The sequence below is a fragment of the Prorops nasuta genome, unplaced genomic scaffold (assembly GCF_024137725.1).
Source record: "Prorops nasuta isolate Cenicafe-Biocafe unplaced genomic scaffold, Cenicafe_Pnas_1.2 PNAS00001, whole genome shotgun sequence".
Lineage (NCBI taxonomy): Eukaryota > Metazoa > Arthropoda > Insecta > Hymenoptera > Bethylidae > Prorops > Prorops nasuta.
In genome coordinates, this window is record NW_027116798.1 from 10875726 (window position 1) to 10898226 (window position 22501).

General features: G+C 36.2%; 1 protein-coding gene across 1 annotated transcript; it reads right to left on the reverse strand.

Annotated features, from left to right (window-relative positions):
* Positions 1-15155: 15155 nt before the first annotated feature.
* LOC136786209 (MATH and LRR domain-containing protein PFE0570w-like) lies at positions 15156-22086 on the reverse strand. Its single transcript, XM_066747800.1, has 12 exons — positions 22030-22086; positions 21829-21922; positions 21652-21774; positions 19782-21401; positions 19496-19696; positions 18728-19354; positions 16484-18577; positions 16286-16415; positions 15661-15686; positions 15473-15551; positions 15275-15399; positions 15156-15223 (listed from the first exon to the last, which is right to left on the reverse strand). Exons 1-12 carry the CDS (start codon positions 22084-22086, stop codon positions 15156-15158), a joined length of 5244 nt encoding a protein of 1747 aa, XP_066603897.1.
* Between the last annotated feature and the right edge of the window lie 415 nt (positions 22087-22501).

Genomic DNA, 22501 nt, shown 5'->3' on the forward strand with positions numbered 1-22501 from the left:
AGCAAGAGCAGGTGGAATAAGAGGAAGAAGAAGAAGAAGAAGAGCATGAGGAGGAGGAGGAGGAGGAGGAGGAGGAAAACGAAGGAGAAGCAGCGAAAGCCTAAAAATCTTTTTGTGATTTTTGTAAGTATATTTGCTTTGTTAAAATAGTTATTACAATATCAAAAAAAAAAAAAAAAAAAAAAAATAACAAAATGTTTCTCAAATATGTCCCAGGTGAAAAATATGGCCACACAAACGGAGTCCATTGCTACAAGAACTGAGGCTACGCAAATGGAGCCTCAGATAGATCTCACACCACATTACTGGTGTACAAATTGTACAAAATATGGTCACCTACGCATCAATTGTTCACTACCAGAGTGGTGTAGCATTTGTCATAAATATATACATCATGCAATTGAATGTAAAAAAAAAATTTCTAAAAAAAAAGCATTGTAAATAAAACCTTTTTAATACTTCAATAAATTATAATTAAAAAAAAAAAAAAAAATAAAGATTCCCTTTTTTCTAACTTACGAAAAAAAAAAAAAAAAAAAAAATATGGGGGAGCGATCACTGGATCGCTCTCTACGAGTATTCTCTCTCTCTCTCTCTCTCTCTCTTTCTCCAAAGCGTCTACACTATTCGCCTTAAAAGAAGTCGGTCGCGCGGGCACCCAGGAGCGTAAAGACTCGGTTGGGCACCCCCCAACTCTCATCCCAGGAGCGTCAAGATTCGCTTGGGCACCGCTCTTTAAGGAATTTAAGGTAAAAGGGGGAGGCCACATTTGTACCCCCCCCCCCCCCCCCCACCAAAGGAGTCAGAGGGGGGATACACGCGACAACTATCGGTAGTTAGCGATACCGACAATCATCGATGGAATCTCTCTCTCTCTCTCTCTCTCTCTTTCTCTCTTTCTCTGCGTCCACTGCTTAACGTAAGAGTGGGCCCACGTGTGTACCCTACGAGTTTAACGTCGGGGGAGGAGGATGCGCATGCGCACAACCGCTCGAGGAGAGGGGGCAATTCCCCTACTTCCCTTGCCCCCGCGGGACCCCGACCCCCTCGTCACCCGGTCATAGAATCCCCTTAGCTACTCTACTTCTAATAATGAAAACTATAAATAACCACAATTAACTTCAGCTGTCAAATTGACATGTGATCTTTTCACTATAGCAATTTGGGTAAACACAACATATATTATGGCAAATACAGATAACTAACTAAACCTCGAACAAATTGCACTATTCTTGGTTACGTAAATGACGTCAGATGCGAAAACGACAGCTAAGACAATGACACCCGCTGCATCGTTTGGTGTGATACGTGCGCGGGTAAAGTAATACGTGCTTTTCTTTATTTCAGCATGGCAGAATACTGGAAAATTATTACTGTGGATTTTAGACATCTTAATAAATGGCGGGACAGCGAAGATTTTCGAAATAACTAACCCTTTCACTCATAGATATGATTATATTCTATCATTGCCGCTTCTGCCCACACGTACAAGCAGGGTTAGTCTGCTATCTGGCTGTGTGTTGGTGCTCGTAGGTGATGCTACACAACTTAGAGATCAGCATCGGCTGCTACGAGCCACGCTTTCGTCAACCAATTCAAGTTTTTTGAGACTTGTAGATGATAATATGCTTTATGAAATTTATAGTAGCTGTCGAAAATGATATGGAAGCGCGGTACATCGCCGGATTTGCGAAAACCTAACCCTGAAATCTACAAATAATTATTTGTTGTTCCATTTCGCTACGAATTCACACCGACGGGCAGCGTTAGCCAGCTATCTTGCTGTGTTGGTGCTCGTAGGTGATGCTACACAACTTAGCGATCAGCATCGGCTGCTACGAGCCACGCTTTCGTCAACCAATTCAAGTTTTTTGAGACTTGTAGATGATAATATGATTTGTGAAATTTATAGTAGCTGTCGGAAATGATATAGAAGCGCGGTACATCGCCGGATTTGCGAAAACCTAACCCTGAAATCTACAAATAATTATTTGTTGTTCCATTTCGCTACGAATTCACACCGACGGGCAGCGTTAGCCAGCCATCTTGCTGTGTGTTGGTGCTCGTAGGTGAGGCTACACAACTTAGCGATCAGCATCGGCTGCTACGAGCCACGCTTTCGTGTCAACCAATTCAAGTTTTTTGAGACTTGTAGATGATAATATGATTTGTGAAATTTATAGTAGCTGTCGGAAATGATATGGAAGCGCGGTACATCGCCGGATTTGCGAAAACCTAACCCTGAAATCTACAAATAATTATTTGTTGTTCCATTTCGCTACGAATTCACACCGACGGGCAGCGTTAGCCAGCCATCTTGCTGTGTGTTGGTGCTCCTAGGTGAGGCTACACAACTTAGCGATCAGCGTCGACTGCTGCGAGCCACGCTTTCGTCAATCAATTCAAGTTTTTTGAGACTTGTAGATGATAATATGATTTGTGAAATTTATAGTAGCTGTCGGAAATGATATGGAAGCGCGGTACATCGCCGGATTTGCGAAAACCTAACCCTGAAATCTACAAATAATTATTTGTTGTTCCATTTCGCTACGGATTCACACCGACGGGCAGCGTTAGCCAGCCATCTTGCTGTGTGTTGGTGCTCGTAGGTGATGCTACACAACTTAGCGATCAGCATCGGCTGCTACGAGCCACGCTTTCGTCAACCAATTCAAGTTTTTTGAGACTTGTAGATGATAATATGATTTGTGAAATTTATAGTAGCTGTCGGAAATGATATGGAAGCGCGGTACATCGCCGGATTTGCGAAAACCTAACCCTGAAATCTACAAATAATTATTTGTTGTTCCATTTCGCTACGAATTCACACCGACGGGCAGCGTTAGCCAGCTATCTTGCTGTGTGTTGGTGCTCGTAGGTGATGCTACACAACTTAGCGATCAGCATCGGCTGCTACGAGCCACGCTTTCGTCAACCAATTCAAGTTTTTTGAGACTTGTAGATGATAATATGATTTGTGAAATTTATAGTAGCTGTCGGAAATGATATGGAAGCGCGGTACATCGCCGGATTTGCGAAAACCTAACCCTGAAATCTACAAATAATTATTTGTTGTTCCATTTCGCTACGAATTCACACCGACGGGCAGCGTTAGCCAGCTATCTTGCTGTGTGTTGGTGCTCGTAGGTGAGGCTACACAACTTAGCGATCAGCGTCGACTGCTGCGAGCCACGCTTTCGTCAATCAATTCAAGTTTTTTGAGACTTGTAGATGATAATATGATTTGTGAAATTTATAGTAGCTGTCGGAAATGATATGGAAGCGCGGTACATCGCCGGATTTGCGAAAATCTAACCCTGAAATCTACAAATAATTATTTGTTGTTCCATTTCGCTACGGATTCACACCGACAGGCAGCGTTAGCCAGCCATCTTGCTGTGTGTTGGTGCTCGTAGATGAGGCTACACAACTTAGCGATCAGCGTCGGCTGCTACGAGCCACGCTTTCGTGTCAACCAATTCAAGTTTTTTGAGACTTGTAGATGATAATATGATTTGTGAAATTTATAGTAGCTGTCGGAAATGATATGGAAGCGCGGTACATCGCCGGATTTGCGAAAACCTAACCCTGAAATCTACAAATAATTATTTGTTGTTCGATTCCGCTACGCATTCACACCGACAGGCAGGCGTTAGCCAACCATCTTGCTGTGTGTAGGGGAGTTGGTTTTGGAAGCGGGGAGTGGTGGGGAAAAGAGTGGGTACCCCTTCTAAAGCGAGAGAGCTAATAGGCCTATCCTTGTCTAACGCACTGTGAAACTTCTCCGTCGGTAAAACAGTGTAAAATTTGTCTTTCAATAGCTAATTTAGTTTTTCAAAAAACTCTTCCACATTTTTAGGTATATTTGTTTCTTCTTCGTCTCAAATTACTCATAGAACTTTTCTTTAGCGCGCTACAAGGCCTAATTTTCAATTTTATGGTTACCAACATAATTACAAGTATTTATAATTTTTATGAAAATTATTTTTTATAATTTTGAGAAACCGAGTCTGTAGCGCGCTTCAGCACAGTCAAAGCAGTAAATTTAATCTCTACAAAAAAGTTCATATTCCTAATAGTTTGGAAGATAAACTTGAATGAGTGTTTGAGTCGCTCAATGCATCCCCTTAAGCAGTTGTTACGTACTGAGTAGTCGTGGCCGCCTATCGGTCGTGTTTCGCGCTGACTCGACACTACAGTCTGGGTCAGTAGAAGCGCCGATCGAGCTTTGCGACTCACAGTACAATGAACTAAGTATTACACTCCGAGCGGTAAGAATGTAATGAATTGGCAGGATTCGGGGTGAATGATAGTGTGTATAAACACACGTTGGAACAGCAGATTTGACACAAAACTATGTATTTTCAGATATTACAAATGTACTTACAGTAAACACTAAATATGCTGCATCAGCATTCGCAGGATTATTTACTATTCGTCACAACTATTGGAGATACTAGACTCTGCTATGGTTGTGGATTACTCGCACTTAATTAATTATGATCAGTTCGTGGTAGTATGTGTTGTCTTCCAGAACGGTACGTGTTAGGCACGACTGAAAGATGCACACTCGCGACAATTTCTACACGACTTGGTTCGGATTGAATTATACTAGACTTAACTACCAGTACACGGCGACTGGGCAAAAGATTTGTTAGAATATGGTGGAGTACTCTGTTCCCGTGGAACGAACACTAGAGTTACGACCTTGGAACGCGGATGATGCGGCAGCGGCTAAGCTTGCACAGAATAAGACTCGACTTGAGGGTCGCGGAACCCGCATATATGTAGGAGGCTTAATAGGTCATGTGTCGTCAGTAGCGCCATGATCTTTCGACACATGACGACCAAAAAGACTCCACATCCACGGCCGACGCCCAAGGTTCGACGCATTTCCGGAAAAGAATTCCGGGTGTCAGCAATATGCAATACTACCGGTATTGCACACGGACGCGTGCGATCTACTTTGGTTCGGCGAGGTGACTGACCCCTACGTTACACCTCCCCCCTTAGATGAAACATTGTCCTGTGGAGGTCAATGTTTCCAGGATGAGAAGTATGGGTCAGGCCACCTGCCGACAGTTTCTAAAGGAATTCGGTACTTATTAACTAAAGGGTAGCGAGTCCCGTGGCATCGCTATTGGTTCCAGGTACGGTATACTCTGCACATGTCGAATAGGTTGTTGAAATGGCATGCTGACGGTGCGTACCGGAAGCATTGGCATGCTTTCGGCTGCTATCGTTGGAGTACTTTGAACTCTTATAGAGGTGGTTGACGTCGGGCTGGTATGCGCAGGTGTCGGATTTCGTTTAAACCACAGGGCCGCAGCGATTAATATAATGAAGATAAAAAGAGATCCGGATGAAGCATATGAGATGATGGATGCTCTAAGGGTGGTAGAATCCTGACTCTGTAGGTCCTTTGCTTCTCGGGCTATGTCCTTGAGGGCTACGCTGTTTTTGGATAGATTCCAGTCCTCCAATGGTTTACTCTTAATAGGCTGTATTTTTATTAATTTTTGTAGAGCTGGTATGTGACCTTCGGGTAGAAGTTCAGGGAGAGGCATCGGGGCTCTAGGGCTTCGAAGTGAGTAACATCGGACACCATCAGGGTTTGCAGTGATCGTAGCTGAGTAGATGTAGTGTCCGCGAAGCATCCTGCTTCTAATTGGATAATTCCATCTCCAAGGATGGTTTCAGTTCCCCTTACGTTTCCTTGGCAGACGAGGGTGATTTGTTCCGGTTTTGGGAGAGAGTATAGCCAAGTTCGGGGTTGAACCAAAGGGGTCCAGAAGGGGCCGGTGAAAGAGGCAACCCTGATGTCGCAACCAGTCCATTGGGTAGTGGCATGGTGCTGGAGGATGGATAACTCGCATTCTTGGTTATACGCGATCTTATGAAGAGGTGCGCCAGGAGCACAGTAGTAGGTTTTCAGGTGATGGAGGCAATGGGATAGAGACTCGGAAGGGATGGGGGTGTAGAAGCGTTGGGAAGAAGAGACTGCTAGATAGGGATGGGCAGGTTGAATAAAGGTGGTGATAGTTTGGTTATCGGGACGATTATGGTGGGTTGGGTAAGGATAAGTTTTATACAGATGGTATTCTTCCTTGTTGAGTAGAGGGATTTCGATCACGACCACCAATTGTCCCTTGTAATGATTAACGTGTAGGTGAGAGAGTTCTTGGATGTCCTCCATCAGTAATTCCTCTTCGTCGAAAGGCAAGGAAAATCCGGTCCTGAGGGTGGCTTCCTGCAAAGCCTGTTGTAACCGGGTAGGTGTAAGTATCATGGGGTGCAAAATTCCACGACGAGCGAAAAGAACAGCATCCACAAGGAATAGAATACTGGTCCTGTATTGATCGGCATACATTTCCATTTGTCGGATGTAATCTCGATGTACCTTCGCGTGTTTTTCCTGTTCAAGGGCATCATCGGTGAGAGCGATAGCGTCGGCCAAAGCCTTGGTTTGTTCTTGAAGCTCTTGGGTATGGTTGTTTAAGTTAGTGATAGAAAGGTGCAAGGCGGAGAATTCCGACTGTACCACATGCGTCTGTTTTTCCAACAAATGAGCGGTGTGTGCTCCTTTCTCTTGTAGCTTTAATATTTCGCTGGTGTAGTATTCGCCATTTTCTTCGGTCAAGGTACCAAAAAGGGTTTTAGAGAGTCCTCCTACGAATCCTAGGGGAGCGCTTCTACGGTTCCGATTAAGGTCCGTAGGATGTACGCCTCGGCGAAGTATTGAGGCAAAACGTTCGGTGTCAACAATTTTGCGTCCGATCTCTTCAAGTTTACTATCATTGATGCAAGAGATGTTGCCCTTGCACACATAGAAGAGCGTGTCATAGAATTTTCCGAGATTAGGGGCTTGACTGGTCAAATTGGCGATATAAATGGTTGTGGCGACCTTCCATAACACAGGATAGTACTGTAGGGTTGCGATTTTTTCAAAGAAGATACCGGGGTTGTGTTTCAGGTGAGTGATGTTGTATGCGCGGGTCCAGAAGATCTGCGTAAGGCTTAGCATCATTATAAATAATATATTTATAATGGTAGTCATGGTGATATCGGTTGTGTAGTGCAGTGAATCTCGTGCGTCACAAAGTTGGTGTTGCAATCGGGAGTGGAGTGGGAAATTTAGTATAAAAGTGAGGTGTTGATGAGGAACGGTATCGTACTGTAATTGCCGTTGCGATAACAACAGTCTTAGCAGAGTTCGAGGGAGACTTGTAAGATTGAGAGAGGAACAGGAGGAGAAACAAAACGAGATAACAATGGCCAGAGGTCGTTACCCAAGCTTATTGAGTTTTGGAGGAAGGCGGTTCGCAGGAGGGGTAGCGGTGCACACTCGTTCCGGTAAGTAAAGTGAATATTGTGGGGGGATGGAAGTTATTAAGAGAGTTATTATTCATTCCCTTTTTGTCTCTTAGTGGTGGTCCTCGACCTGGAGGAGATCCAGTGGATCAAGGAGGAGAGGAGGTCCTCCCGGGCTGCCAATGACAACCTGGCAGAAAGGATGTTGGAGACCTGGTCCTTCCGGGAGGACTTTGACTTCCTGGGGCTGCGCTGGCTCCAGGACAGCGGATGGCGGCGAGTCAATCTCCAGATGGAGGACCCCTGGAGCGAGTGGGAGCCGGAGCTCTCCGAACAGGAAGTGCTGGCGTGGCACGGGTTGGCGTAGGATAAGTTTAGGAATTAAGAAATATGTGTATATATTGTGACGTGGCCAGTCCTACGCGGTTGGATGGCGTCACAAACCTAATTACTAGACCCCTCCTCTCGCTATCGGTTGCTCCCTCGAGATGGACTATTTTAAAAAATTAAACTAGAAATCGGCAAATAAACTATTCTATGAGCATGTTAGACCCAGTTTTTCAGCACCAAGGTCGGGGGAGACTCCAGGGCCACTGCGGAACCCCGCCACCAGCAAAGGTCAGAGGTCACCTCTATTTTATATATCGCTTCCGTTTTCTTTTTAGTCACAACAAACGGTAGTACTCAACCAACTATCGCATGACTCTTGTCGGCTCTCTTTTCATACCTGGCGCATCCGTTCATTTATAACTGTTTGTACGGCTTGTCGACCGGAGTGGAGGTTTTGCCTCTCCGCTCTCCAACCCCATTGACCCCTCCCGAGCCTCAAGAACGGACCCTGCAGCTTCGCCTTCCCGCTCTCCGGACCAGCGATAGTCGTCGACCCTCCACCCAAATAAACTGGAACCGAAGGAAAGAGAACTAGCTGTCGCTGCACCTTGCAAACTAGGCCTGAGTAACGTAAAGTACTCAGAATATAAAGAAGGATCATATCCGGATGGAGTTATTATCGCCTAGCCGCCCTCGCGGAGAACATCTATCGACAATTGATTACGAAGCAGTCTCAGCTCAAATCCATCGCTACCGCTGCCGCCAACAACAATATTTGGAGTCGTTCAGGACGGAACTTCCGCCTGACGACGGAAAAGAAGAGAAAAGAGCTAGAGAAGAGGATAGCCTGGCCTCGCGGATCCTCGTGAATCTTCGATAATGCGATCGATATCCGAGCCTAGTAATGAGTAGGTGGGGGATGATCGAGCGGTGCCGAGATCATTGTACCGCTATCGCAGTCGAGATTTGGCCCTGGTTGGAATCCGAAGTGAATCTGGAGCTCTCCGAACCTGACCTGCTACTGCCTTCCGGAATCTACACTAATAGACCGAACCAGCGTGGTCCTGGGAGAAGCTGCCGTATTCGAGGGGAAGAGTTTGAGTTGACGAATCAGGAAAATTGAGCGGATCGGTGAGTGCCTCCCTCGGGTCGACCATGCCAGTAAATGCCTAATTTGCGTTATATGGAGTCAATCCTCGTAGTTGCCAGAACGCCTCGAATTTGAGTTTTGCGTATGATCTTGGCCAGGAATTCGATGCCGATAGCTTGAAGAATGAGTTAAGTAAATTGTCGAGAAGTAACCTGGGGAGAAACGAATTATTTTTCTGAGTATCGTAGTTACTTATCGTTGGCGGTGTCGCGCGTCGAGGCCTGCCGATTGTAGGCTCGGCATAGTTTTCGATAGAATAATAGGTTTTTGCCGGGACGAAATTGCCCGAGTTTCGTGTATCGTTTAACGGATTGATAGTCCAAGATTGAGTGTCGCTGGACATCAATTCCGTCCCCAGCTCGCTTTCAGCTTGAGGAGTGCGTTCTCCGCTTTTGAGGCGTGTGAGATGGTTAGAGTCCTGTTTGATTAAAGATTCGCGTCGATTAATTGTCGGTATGGGTGATTGGCCGTGATCATAGGCAAGATTCACCACCTTTTTCTCTATAGTGAATTGTATCCTCCTCATGTACCTCTACCTTATGCCATCTTGTGTCGGCAGGATATATTCTGTATTGTACTAGCATTTCGCTTGTATGTCTCGATAAAGAGTGGATACGTGTGTAATACTCTGAAAAATTATCATAAATGGTCATAGAGTGTGGCGGGCCAATCAATTTGCGAATTTCGACCCTTTTGTTCTTATAATTTGATTCTGAGGTGTTATTGATCGTTGTAAATAGCTTATTTTGTGAATAAACCTCAGAATTGTCATATGTAAATCATGCCTGTTCCTTTATTCGGATTTTACCTTACTAGCTGATGATTATCTTAGCCACTTTATCGAGAAGCCTCTCCTAACCAGACCCCTCTCCATTATCCAGATCGGGACCGAGCTAGCCCAGCATTTTGGGGAAAATTTCGCTATATCGAATCAGTGAATATTATAGAGAATAACGTACTAGAGAAAAATGGTCTATGTGGACCTGGCGCCCAACATATCGTTTATAGAGTTTGAGTTAGAGCATTTGAGGAGAAACGTAGAAATCATCGCGTATTGGTTTTTGGAGGTATCGTATCGTTCCCCAAATACCGTTTAATAGAGTAAGCGTATTTTGCTCTACGCGGCGAGTTTTACCCACTAGGGATTTTTGCCGCGTAACAATATAAAAAAAAACCTGTAACAATATATGGAAACTCAAAAGAAATTCTTGTCTTTATGTCTTAATTGGTTCCCTTGCGTCCGCTCCTATGGGATTCAGATTATTGAGGAAGGGGAGGGACAGGGTTCGAGGAAGGGCAGGACTGTGGTGGTTTGGCGGGAAACGGTATTCTGGATCTAGGTTTCCTTCTGAAATCGTCTTCTTTCTTCTTTCCACCTCTTATGTATATATATATACATATATATATGTCTAAGGGCAGCTTTGACGCCTTTTCTTCTGATAAAATGGCAGTTTCTACTGAAAATGGCAGTTTCGACGCCCGATGCCAAAGACGCAGCTTTGTAACGGCAGTTTTGACGACGGTGTCGAAACTTCCATCTCGTAATAATAGCCCTAATTTAATTTTCCTAAATAGTAAGGTGTCAAAACTGCCTATATTTGGTTACATTTTAACGAAGCCAAAACTACCAATAAAAGACAAATGTATATATTAACGTCAAATCTGCCAATATATGACTAACAGAAATTTTTGTGTAAAAACTGCCTATATACAAGCTAGCGTACATGTGAATAGATTGTGGTATACAAAGCGCCTCAAAAAGAGAGTATAAAACTACATTTATATATATATCTAATCAGGTACTTATGGAGACCTTTAAATATTTTAATTTGTTTAACGGAAAATTCTTCCATGAGTAATATCTACAAGAACAATGTATGCAATTTTTGTCTCACATTATTAGGTAGGCTTATACACCGTAGAAATGTGTTTGGGTATATATGGGGACCGACTTATGAGACCCATAATTTATTTCTAAATTGGCATTTGTAAAGGTACGATTTCACTTGTCGCTCGTCGCTAGCGATAAATATAAGATGATATAGTATATGCAATCCAAGATGGACACTAGCGACAGAATATGCAGTTTATGTCTCCTATGTTTTCACTTGTCGCTTGTCGCTCGTCGCTAGCAGCGACATATTCTGAGGCGGGTTCTGAATGTAGGAACGAAGGAAACGGGTAATCGCTAGCAGCAATCGCATAATGGTTTCTTAGGTGTAGTAACTGTGGTGTCGTGTTATGGTGTATGACATTTGAATTTAATTTGCATATGTATAAAAAAATTGTGAATATTAAAATAATAATCAAAAGTTATGAGGTATGCACATATATTGAATGAGGAATTAATAAAGGTTTCATATATATTTGAAATGAATGTTTTCTTAAATCCTTGTTATGAAAATATTTCCTTCATTTTCCTATATAGCATGAGAGGATGAAAATTATATAGTTCATATATCAGAAAATAATAATTTACATTAGTAAAGTTATGATTATCCCTAGTTTGATAATTTTATTAGTAAAATTAATTGTTGCTACATGTTACTCATAATAAAACTTAATTGAATTTATTTTGTAATAAAAATATTACAATTTAAGATTCTGTTTTTAGTAAGAAATCTATACAGGGTGAGGAACTTAAACCGCCCCAAAACATTATTAGTAGAAAAAGATGCATATCTTTTTAACTATATAAGAGATATTCAATTTTTATATATGACCTTTGCGAAAGCAAATAACAAGAGAATTCTAGAAGGTCCTATGCACAAATTGAATATATTTTATAATTAAAGAGATACTCGTCTTTCTGCATCTATATTCTAGGGCGGTATAACAGCTTCACTCTGTATATATGCCGTATTATTTTACAAGCAAAGCCTGTTTTTTGGGTTAATTATATTCAACGTTTTTTATATATTAATTACAATAATTATTCATTATATTATTTTTAGCTTCATATGTATCGGCTTGCTATAAATGTGACAAATGTATTTTCAATTTGAATTTCCATCCATTTTTCAAATTTAAAATTCACACGATCCGCCTGTTCCGTTCCGTTGAATACATACAGAGCAGCGATACAGGCGATACGGGCGATACTAGCGATGTCGCTGAAAAGTTGGATAAATCCAACTTTATTTCAGTGTCGCTAGCGACAGAATATATAAGGAGAAAGTGTATACTTTGTCCCACGTGACCATTTGTCGCTAGCGACGAGCGACAAGTGAAATCGTACCTTAATGACCTACAAACTTGTGGGGCCTTAAATTTCTAAGGGACTTTGTAAGGACTTTGAGCTTAAAAGACATTTGTGAGGACACACCCAATTGAAGGCAGTTACAAGTACTTAGTTTTTAAACGGAACTTCCGAGGACCTACAAATTAGTGGGGACATATTTGATAACAGATGCCTATAGGAACTTTATCCCAAAATGGTATTTATAGGGACACAATAAATCACATGGATTGTTAAATGTAGTTTTTTTTAACGGAAATTCAATCTAATTACAAAAATTTCCGTTAAAGCCAGCTGGCATAATTTGAAATCATTTCTGAATTGCCTTTGAACTTCAAATTTTTTAACTACAAAATAATTCAAACGTTTATATCTCACGAATATATGGAGCATCGTAGGCAGCTCTGCGAGGACTCAAATTGCTAGTCTCGGCATTTTCTATACGATTATGCCATGACATTTGTGGACCATATTTTTTGCCTCAGAATGAAAATATAAACAAAGATGAATTCAGCGAGACTAATCTCGTCTTGATCGGAGGTTTAGAAGCTGAGAAATCAATTCGTTAAGTTACAAATTGCTTAACTAACAAATACTTAAAAAATTCATATCTCGCAAACAGAGCATCGTAGGGAGCTGTTCGATGGCTTATTTTTCTTGTCTCGACGAACTCTAACCAATTATGCGATAAAAATATTGGGTAATATTTTTATATGTAGGATGAAAATATACACGAAGACGAGTCCAACGAAACCAGTCTCGTCGCAATGGAACATCTAGAAGCCGAGAAATCCATTAGTTAGGCTACAAATTGTTTAACCAACAAATACTTTAAAAAATTCATATCTCGCGAACGTAGCATCGTAGGGAGCTGTTCGAGGGCTTATTTTTCCTGTCCCGGCGAATTCTAACCGATTATGCCATAAAAATATTGGTTCATATTTTTTTATATAGGATGAAATTATACACCAAGACGAGTCCAACGAAACCAGTCTCGTCGCAATCGAACATCTAAATGCCGAGAAATGTAACATGCAAAATTCATACAAGCTTAATTTTATACAACAGATTAAAAATTAATACTGTTATAATACGTCATAGCTATATAGAGTGGCAGAGTTTTTGCGCCTTTCACATATTAAGACTATCCCAAAGTATTACTTATTATTAGACTAGTGAATACAAGGATTTGTATAATAGAAAATGTTGTATTTTATTATCTGCCTTTCAGTCGTTTCAGGTAAAAAAATAAAAAATGAGTTTAAAACTGCCTTTCTGCCGTTATTATGATACTTTACATATAATTTGTACAAAATTATTAAGAAACTTTTTATATCTCAAAATGAACAATAAAACTTACATGAAATATATATATGCTTAAAGTAATAGTCATTATACAAGTGTTCACTGTCTTTGGATTATGAACAATTGATAAAGTTACCGAAACTGCCGTTTCGTCATCAAACTTAAGTTCCAAACATAAATTGATCGTATCCAATAATTTCTGTACTTGATGATTCAACCTAATAATAACCTAGTTTAAAATTCTATATAATACGTACAATTTAATGCACTTGCGATTATATAATTCAGGATGGAAATTATTGCTATCCTAATGGAATAACTGTACATTGGTAAATTTAGCACCCTGCACATTATTACTATAACTATAATTACCGATTCTGCCCAGATTTGTTAAGGCTAAGATGTTTTGAATAATAGCAAAATTTGTATTGTATTGTTAGGTTTCTTCTGGTTGGAGATAGTCAATTCAAATGGACAAAGTTGTCTTTTTGTCGTTGTTGCCACTTATTGCAGATAGTTTATACAAATCATTAGGCAAATTTTAACAATATGGAAATAAAATATTTGTAAGCGTGAAATATAAATCTGAAATAATAGTCAATATAAATATGATGTGTCTTAGAATGATGAATAATTTATTCAAGTGTCCGAAATTCCTGAATTTTCAGTAAATGTTCTGTCTAAAATATGTGGATTGTTAAGTCCCTTTATTTCTGTGTTACACTCCCAAAATTAATAATGGTATAATTCAAAATTATAGAAAGTATATGTTATAGTGGACGTTTGTTTATGCATTCTACAATTGGATTTAACATTGTCATAATACGCCATAGCTGCATAAAGGCAGTTTTAACACCTTTGACACTAAAACTGTTGCTAATCACCACTTATTATTTTATATCTTAATATGAGAAGTATTTTGCTATCAAAGCGATTTATTTTATTATATTTCCTTCTATCATTGGAGGTAGAGAAATCGAAGATGTCAGAGCTAACTTCCTTTTGTTATTACAGTATTCCGCAGATAATATGTATAAGTTATTATGAAATTTTGTAACCTAAAAATTTACATTAAATTATGCGTAAGATGTATGCTTAATGTAGTATTTGTTGCACAAATGATCACTGCCATTGTATAATGAAAAAATTATGAAGGTACCGGAACTGTCGTACCGTCACAAAACTAACGTTTAAAGCAATCGTTGATTCAGTTCTAAATTTCCTGTTCTTAACTTTTCAATATAATAATAATATAAGTTAAAGTTTTAATAGTAATACGTACATGTTAATGCACGGTAATTGTATACTTAGAATAGTAATATTTGACGTCATCATATATTTCATAGCTGCAGTAAATGGTGTTTTAAGCATATACCTAATTAGTACTATTGCTAATTACTGTTTACTTTATAAATGAGTGATTACTGGAATAAATTAAACAATGAAACTCGTACAGATTGAATTAGAACACGTGTCATGAATGAGTTCAAGATAATCAATTATTATTATATCAAAGATACTCTTTTCATGCACTAATTTCCTCTTTTTCAGATTAATTATTGCTGAGTATAACCTTTACATTCCGGGCATATTATTCACCTACTTCTTTGTTTTAACTATTACAGTCATTTGATTAATGTCAATGGAATAAACTTTAAAAATGTTGCCACCCCCAACGCGTCACTAGGACTATAAATGTTAATTCTGAATTTAAGAATTCATTTTTCCAAGTTAGCAGTATATCTAATATGAAATTAGCTTTCTTTAAAACAATTTACACGTATCTGCAGTCTGTGAATTGATCTGCGCCGATCTTACTCCCTAGATTATAAAATCAAATTCATTGTAGGTAAGAATACCACGATTCTCATTTATTTTGAGAGCAGAATCTACAAATATATCTATTTGATGATGTATTCATGTATTATTTCTCTTTTAACTTGTTTTTCCTGCAAATAAATAGAACTTTTTAATGTTGCTATTTATTAACATTGTCTTTACATGTGTATATTGGATACTATTTATGCTTCCCATTTGTGCAAGAAAAAATATTGAATGTACGATTCTTAGTGATGATTCATGTTTATTAAATTTGAACTCGTAGTGATTTCAATTTTATTACTTTCCTACGAATTTACTTTTTCGAATATTGATATATTTTTAAATTGTTCCTAACTTCCTTTGTACCGTTGCAATTAATAAATATGTAGCTTAACACTAAGCGTACCAAGAATTTTTTATACACGCGTGTTTACATTTAAAAAGGGTCATTTGACCGCCAAATGGTAGCTTTAGTGTTAAAAAATTGCAGTTTATATTAATTTACTAGAAATAATCATCTTAAGAAGTGGACTTGAATCAAAATTTAATAAAGAATAAATATACGTACATTTTAAACTAATTTTATTGACATTCCAAAGTTTACTTAATAATTAACATATTATTTATATGTTAATTAATAGTATAAGTAAGATTAGTTAGCCTTTCATATAATATGAAGCAATTACAAAAGAGGTCTTTATTTTTTAGATATAATGATATTTAACAAACATAATGAAGCCGAAATGAATAATTTTCCGAAGTAAATCTTGAAGTACGATACAAATATAAAGAAATAATATTATGTATTATGCATATTGATTTCATTTAAGTGTTAGAAAATGTTAATCCGTATTTTTGTTGCAATACATCGTACATAACGATACGATTGTTCAGCAAGAGGAGGAGTACTTTCATTGCTCATATGTATTAAGAAAACTAATTTTAAATAATACAATGTATCTTATTTCTATGTAACTATAATATTATTGATAGAGTCAACAAAGAATAAAGATTTATAAAAAGAATAACGATTTTTATATATAATGAATTATTTCAATTTCCTTATTTGGTTATGTATCCAGGTTTTTATTTGTGGAGTACTTCTATGTTTTAAAATGTGACAGTTTAACTTCAAATTGTTGATCTCTGTAAACGAAGGCAGTTTTTTATAATCAATTTGTGTTTTAAAAGCTTGTAAAACTGCTTGTTTCTCCTCATCCGTCCATTTACGTCTTGTTGTTTGTCTCCTTATATTTGTTTCTGAAATTAATAAAATATTTAGTTACTTATTATTACATATGAGAAAAGAAAACAGAAAATAACTAAACCATTATTATTTTGCTTCTTATTTTTAGATAATATTTCTTCTAAATCATCCTCTTCGTTTGACGTGGGAGTATTTGCCCTTCTTCTTTTACTTATATTTCTTTCTTTCATTTTTTCGCCAAATTTGTTTTTAAAATCAGTAAGTTTTTTGGTTTCAAATCTTTTCTTTTTATTTTGCTTCTTATTTTTAGATAATATTTCTTCTAAATCATCCTCTTCGTTTGACGTGGGAGTATTTGCCCTTCTTTTACTTATATTTCTTTCTTTCATTTTTTCGCCAAATTTGTTTTTAAAATCAGTAAGTTTTTTGGTTTCAAATCTTATCTTTTTATTTTGCTCCCTTACATCATTTTGTAAATTGCCTTCATCATCGCTGTCAATATTATAGTTTTCCTTAAAAGCAACTTTACGTTTCATTGATTTAGTTTTAATTCCACATTGTTTTCCTTTTACGTACTGCATATTGTTCTTAGCTGTATCTTTAACCAAATCTGCATTATTCCCTTGCCTTATTTTTAAATAAGTTTCATTGCGTTGTATATTAAATGCGGCTGTACTATTCTGAATTTCACAAATATCAACTTCTTTCTCACTTTCTTCACTATTCACTTCATCTTCATCTTCTTCTCCCTGTGCAAACTGAAGCAATTGAGCAACTGCAATTTCCCTACTCGCAATGGATTGTCTGTAATGGGATTTATGTATCTTCTCGTGATGGCCCATGAAATTGGCAAGATCTGATATTTGATTTTCAGAGATATCAAGCGTAATACAAACAGTCGCAATATGTTTTCTAAGAATTGTTCCTCTCATTAGTGTAGGGAACTGTATGCCGGAGGCAATAGAAAATTTACGCATGAGGGCACATGCTTTTAAATATTTATGTCTTCTCTCATCCATTGACGGTATCCCAAATATATAGGGATTTTTCTTTGAGACCCCAGCAGTACTACGATATCTTAGAATTAGATCTATGTATTTCAAAATTTCATCATTTAATAAAAGCGGCACATTTCGTCCTAATTTTCCTCTGATGAATATTCGTGCATACTTTGAGAGATTTTTATGAGCATCGGATTTGTTTGGCATTTTTTCCTGATTACTTAAATCATCAATTAATATGCGTTCCAATTCACCTGCGCGTCGTCTATTAAACATTTGGATGGATATTAAGGTGTATTCGGCTAATGAAAGCCAACTAGACATGGAAAATTTATTTGTTTTCAGATCCTCATATGCTTTTCTTCGTTCGTCTTTGAGATACATATTAAATTGCTTAATATCTTTCATGGCTGGCAATATAACTTTTTTTTGTCTATTTCGCCGGATCATGGTCTCTTGCACAGTTTTGTTCACACTTATTCCATATTCATCTTCGAAAAGTTTCAAATAATCTTCCACTTCTTTCTGTTTTATAGGATCTTGTCTCTTAATATACGTACTCCTTAAAATACGACCAACTAGTTTAAGCAACGTTCCTAAAGAAGACGCAATGGAGGGAATTTTATATGTACAGGTATCTTCTTCGTACTCAGCGAGCTTGTGCACTGCTAATATACTATTATCAAATCTGTTAGGATGATATATAGAAGAAAAATCTACAATGCTATTATCTACCTCACTTAATGTGATTAAATAACGTCCTAATAGTCTCATTCGTGCTCTTATCATATCATGCTGATGAGGCAAACGATATTTGATACACATTTTGTTGCCGTAAGCTATGATAAGTTCATCATTTCGAATGCGTTTGGTTACAGCGTCTTCCCTCATTACAGGGAAAACAATTCTTTTCAATGAAAAATTTGCAGTATGGTGAATTTGACACATAATAGATCTACCTAATATTTTGATAGTTCGTTGTTTATTCGTGTTATAATTAACTAAACATTGCTTAAAATGATGGCGAATGTTATTTTTTGAAAAGAATCCATTGCATTTTACACATGCAGTGAAATCAGTAGCACTTCTTTTTAATTTTTTCGACGGACGACGAGCTACAATTAAATTTCCCTTATTAAATTCGCTATTTGTATTATATAAAAAATTTCCCTTTTTGCGAAGCAAATCAAGAATTTTTTTTCGTTCAGAATTACCTGCATTAAAACGTAAACTTTATTCACTAGTCATTATATAATATTTAGAATTACTGTAATGATTAATACAAATTTTAAAAATGAACCTTAAGTATAATAAAATAAAACTGAAGGTTAAATATATGCATTTATATTTAAATTAAACTATACCTTTCGGCAAAACAGAAAAGTTTTTCACTTCTTCTTCGTTCTTATGCTTCTCAGTAAAATGTCTTGGAAGATTAGTTAGTAATTTCTTACAGTAAAGGCACATGAACGACTTTCTCTTCTTACTTTCAGAATATGAGATATTCATATCCTTAACATTACATGTTGGTATATTAGTAAAATTATGATCTTTAGTTATATCTAGCAATTGCAAGCTGGAATTAAGCAATTCTCTTGTTTCTTTTTCCAGATCATCTGAATTATCACTATTTTCCGATAAAGAGTTGTCATCTGGCTTATAACTTTCATCCTTATCAATATTTGGTTCATCATAACATACGGAAAAACTTTCATTTTTATTATCCATCTTTTCTTGCTCTTCAATAAATGATGAAACTACCTGTGGTGCAAAATTTTTGCTATCATTAATTATTTCAGGATGAAACAATTCAGCATCAACGTTACAGTCATTTTGAGTTATATTGTATGTATCGTCACAATTCGAAGGAAGAATAATATTATCATGAACAACATTATAAGTACTATTATTTTTCTCCGTAATATTGGTGTAGTCTACATTAGTTTTTAACTTTATATTTATTGCACTGCTTGTTGACTTCGAAAATAAATCTGAAAATAATTACAAAGAAATAGTAAATAATAATAATAATCATCTGAATTAAGTATTTCATTTTGTAAATATTAAAGTAAAACTGTATTATATGTTATTTATCAAGAATAGATTGATTTAATTTTAAATCTATCCATTACCTCGATCAATATCTTCAGATGTTATAGAACAGTTAAGGGATTTATTATTTTGCAGAGAGAATGATGTATTAATGTTTTCTTTGTTACATATTGCTATTTCTGAAAGTTTATTGGATTTTCTCTCATTAAACAAACCTTGTCTTAGGGTTAACGAAACTCTCTTGTCATCTATAATTATAGGTTTAGAAGATTTAGAATGATCTAAAATAAAGTTAGAGAAAAGAATTTAATCTCAATTTATTATATTAATTAAATATATTAAAAGAATGTGGGCATTATATCTTACCAATATCTGCATTTACACATGAGCTGTTTTCTTTTAAAGCGGTATCAAAGTTTGTTAATTTAAAAATATCTTTCGGTAAATTATTGAATGATCTTTTATTTTTTAAATTTAATAATGTATCTTGATTATTATGTACATTGTTAGGGCTATGTTTGAATCCAACTTCTACAGATGTATTTACTTCTCTTTGGCAACCTTCATTTAAAGTAGACTCAATATTTAATCTACTGCAAGATTGAACTAAAGAATTCTCTATTTTTCCAGTATATATTTGCAGTTTTTCAGTTTTGCCATTACATATTCCTTTAAAATTAGGTTTTGATTTATCAGAATTTTTAAAAAATCCCTTTGTAGTCTTTGATTTCAATAAAACATTATTGTTGCTTTGGCTATTTTTAAAATTAATTTGCTTATTGCTATATCCAATATTATTACAATCTATATTTAAAGGCATAACTGAAGTAGCCATTATATTAATAAGTTCATCTTCAGCTAATTTTACATTTGAGATGGAAAACTCATTAGTAAGAGAATTCTGCATAATGTTGTTATTGTATTCTGTCACTTCTTCCAAATCCTTATTCAATATTTCATTAATGCTATTCTCTGTTATATAAGGTAATGAATTATCACATTTTTCATAAAAGCCCTCTTCGGCTTTTGAATAGGATGAAGCATCATTGTTATTTTGGCCATTTTCAAATTCAATTTGTATTTCGCTACACTCCTTTTTATGAAAATCTGAGTCTAATGGCATAATTGGAGAAGCCTCTGTATTTACAAAATACTTATTTCTGTTAGGATCACCGTTATTTTTAGTTACAACACAATCACCAACATACTCATTTATGTCAGATTTAAGATTTGAGGTGTAAGATTCGTTAATGAATGAATGATGCATAAGGCTTTCAGCATATTTTGCCAATATTTCTGAATCATTTTTAGATATATCTTCAATATTGGTTTCCTTAAAAATACTTATCAAACCAACAGAATTATTGGAAAAGCTCTTTGGGTTTTGAGAGTTTGATGAAATAACATGATCGCTTTGATTATTTTCATGTTCAGGTTTATCAGCAATATATATTGTTGTATTAGAATACAAATTTGCTTTTTCAGTAACTTCTTTATTAATAGAGCTACTAGCACTGAAATTATAAATATTATTACTATCAATATTGATAGAAATATTTTTATGTAAATTTATTGCGCAATCATTTTCTGTAGTAGCATTAACCTTTATACTGTTGTGGGAACTGTCAACCAATGAATTTTTATTCATACTACAAATGTTTCCACTGGTTAGACATAATTCTTGTTCTTGCTTCATAATAGAGCCTGCTATTATGATACTGTTATTATGTGAATTTTTACAAGAATTATGTTTCTGATCTACCATTTTTTGTTGCAAATTTTCATTAAAAGATATATCTTTATTATTAAGAACATTATTATTGCCAGATATATCTTTATTAAATTCCACGTTTGATGCAATTATAAAATTTTCATTATTGGTAGTACTGAATGATGAAGATATATTAAAGTCATTACTAAACGAATTAGTAACATTTTTCTCTACTTGAGTTTTAGCAGTGATTACAGAATTATCAGATGAAAGGCCTATAAGACAAAAAAATTTATTTATTCAATAATTTGTCATGGTAATGAATCTATATAATTGAGTTAAAGTAGATTTTTGTATCACAGATATATCAAATGAATTTAAAAAAAAAAGAACTATAAAACTAGTTGTGCGCAGTGTACAGTATATAATATTATTAGCTTTCTAGGTAATAATATTAACGTACATATGATTTGCTTTTAGCAACACTTTTAGAACATGCAAGTAAAATTGGACACTAAAACTTACTTGATGCAGATAATCTTTCTATACGTACAATAGGAACTTTACCATTCATACTTTCTGCTACTTTCTTTAATGTAGATAAGTCTTCTAAATATGAAAACGTATTTAAACTTGTGCTAATTAAATCTTTATACACAAATTTACAATTAATATTTATTATTTATCGTGTATAATACTCACTATTTACTGCTACAATTGTACAATCATCTTTATTAACTTTATTCATTTTTGCTTTTTTGCGTATCAAAAAGACATTATCATGAGAAATGATTAGCTCATACATTGCAAGATGTAATGAGAAAATAAAATTTGCAATGGCGGAATTATTCAATAATCTAAATTTTCACTACTACAGTTCTTTTAAGAAGCCATTAAACTAACGAACATACGTTGAAATTTTAAAATATCTACCTTTCCCTCGTTTTCACAAATCGCCATCTTGATAAAACAGTTATTTCCCAGGCAGGGGGGCCAATCATGGAAAACTTAAAAACAAGTTTGTTCTAATTTTAACCGCAAAAAAAAAATAAGTGACTTAAAGCCCCTATGATATTATTCTCTATGGATACATTTTGCGTATTGACATCGCCAATAGTTAGTAATAAACAAACAAATTGCTGTGTCATTGCCAGTCTGATTTTTCGTATTTCTTTGAAATTATATTTTTTTAATACACGAATAATACTAAACATTATTATAATAGTATACAGACAGCTTTTACATGAAATATTAGTACGTAATACTAAGGCGTTAAAACTGTCAATAAATAAAAGTGTATTTATATGTCGAATGGTAGTTTTAACAGGGGTGTTAAATCTGCCTTTCTTTCTACGAAAAAGTATATACATATATA

Excerpts from the sequence above, each read along its gene's own strand:
- LOC136786209 (XM_066747800.1), bottom strand. The coding sequence starts at position 22,086 with ATGGCGATTTGTGAAAACGAGGGAAAGGTAGATATTTTAAAATTTCAA. Across the intron at positions 21,402-21,651 it reads AGAAAGATTATCTGCATCAA|GCCTTTCATCTGATAATTCT; the intron begins GTAAGTTTTAGT and ends TTTGTCTTATAG. Across the intron at positions 15,400-15,472 it reads ATATATCAATATTCGAAAAA|AATCGTACATTCAATATTTT; the intron begins GTAAATTCGTAG and ends ATCATCACTAAG.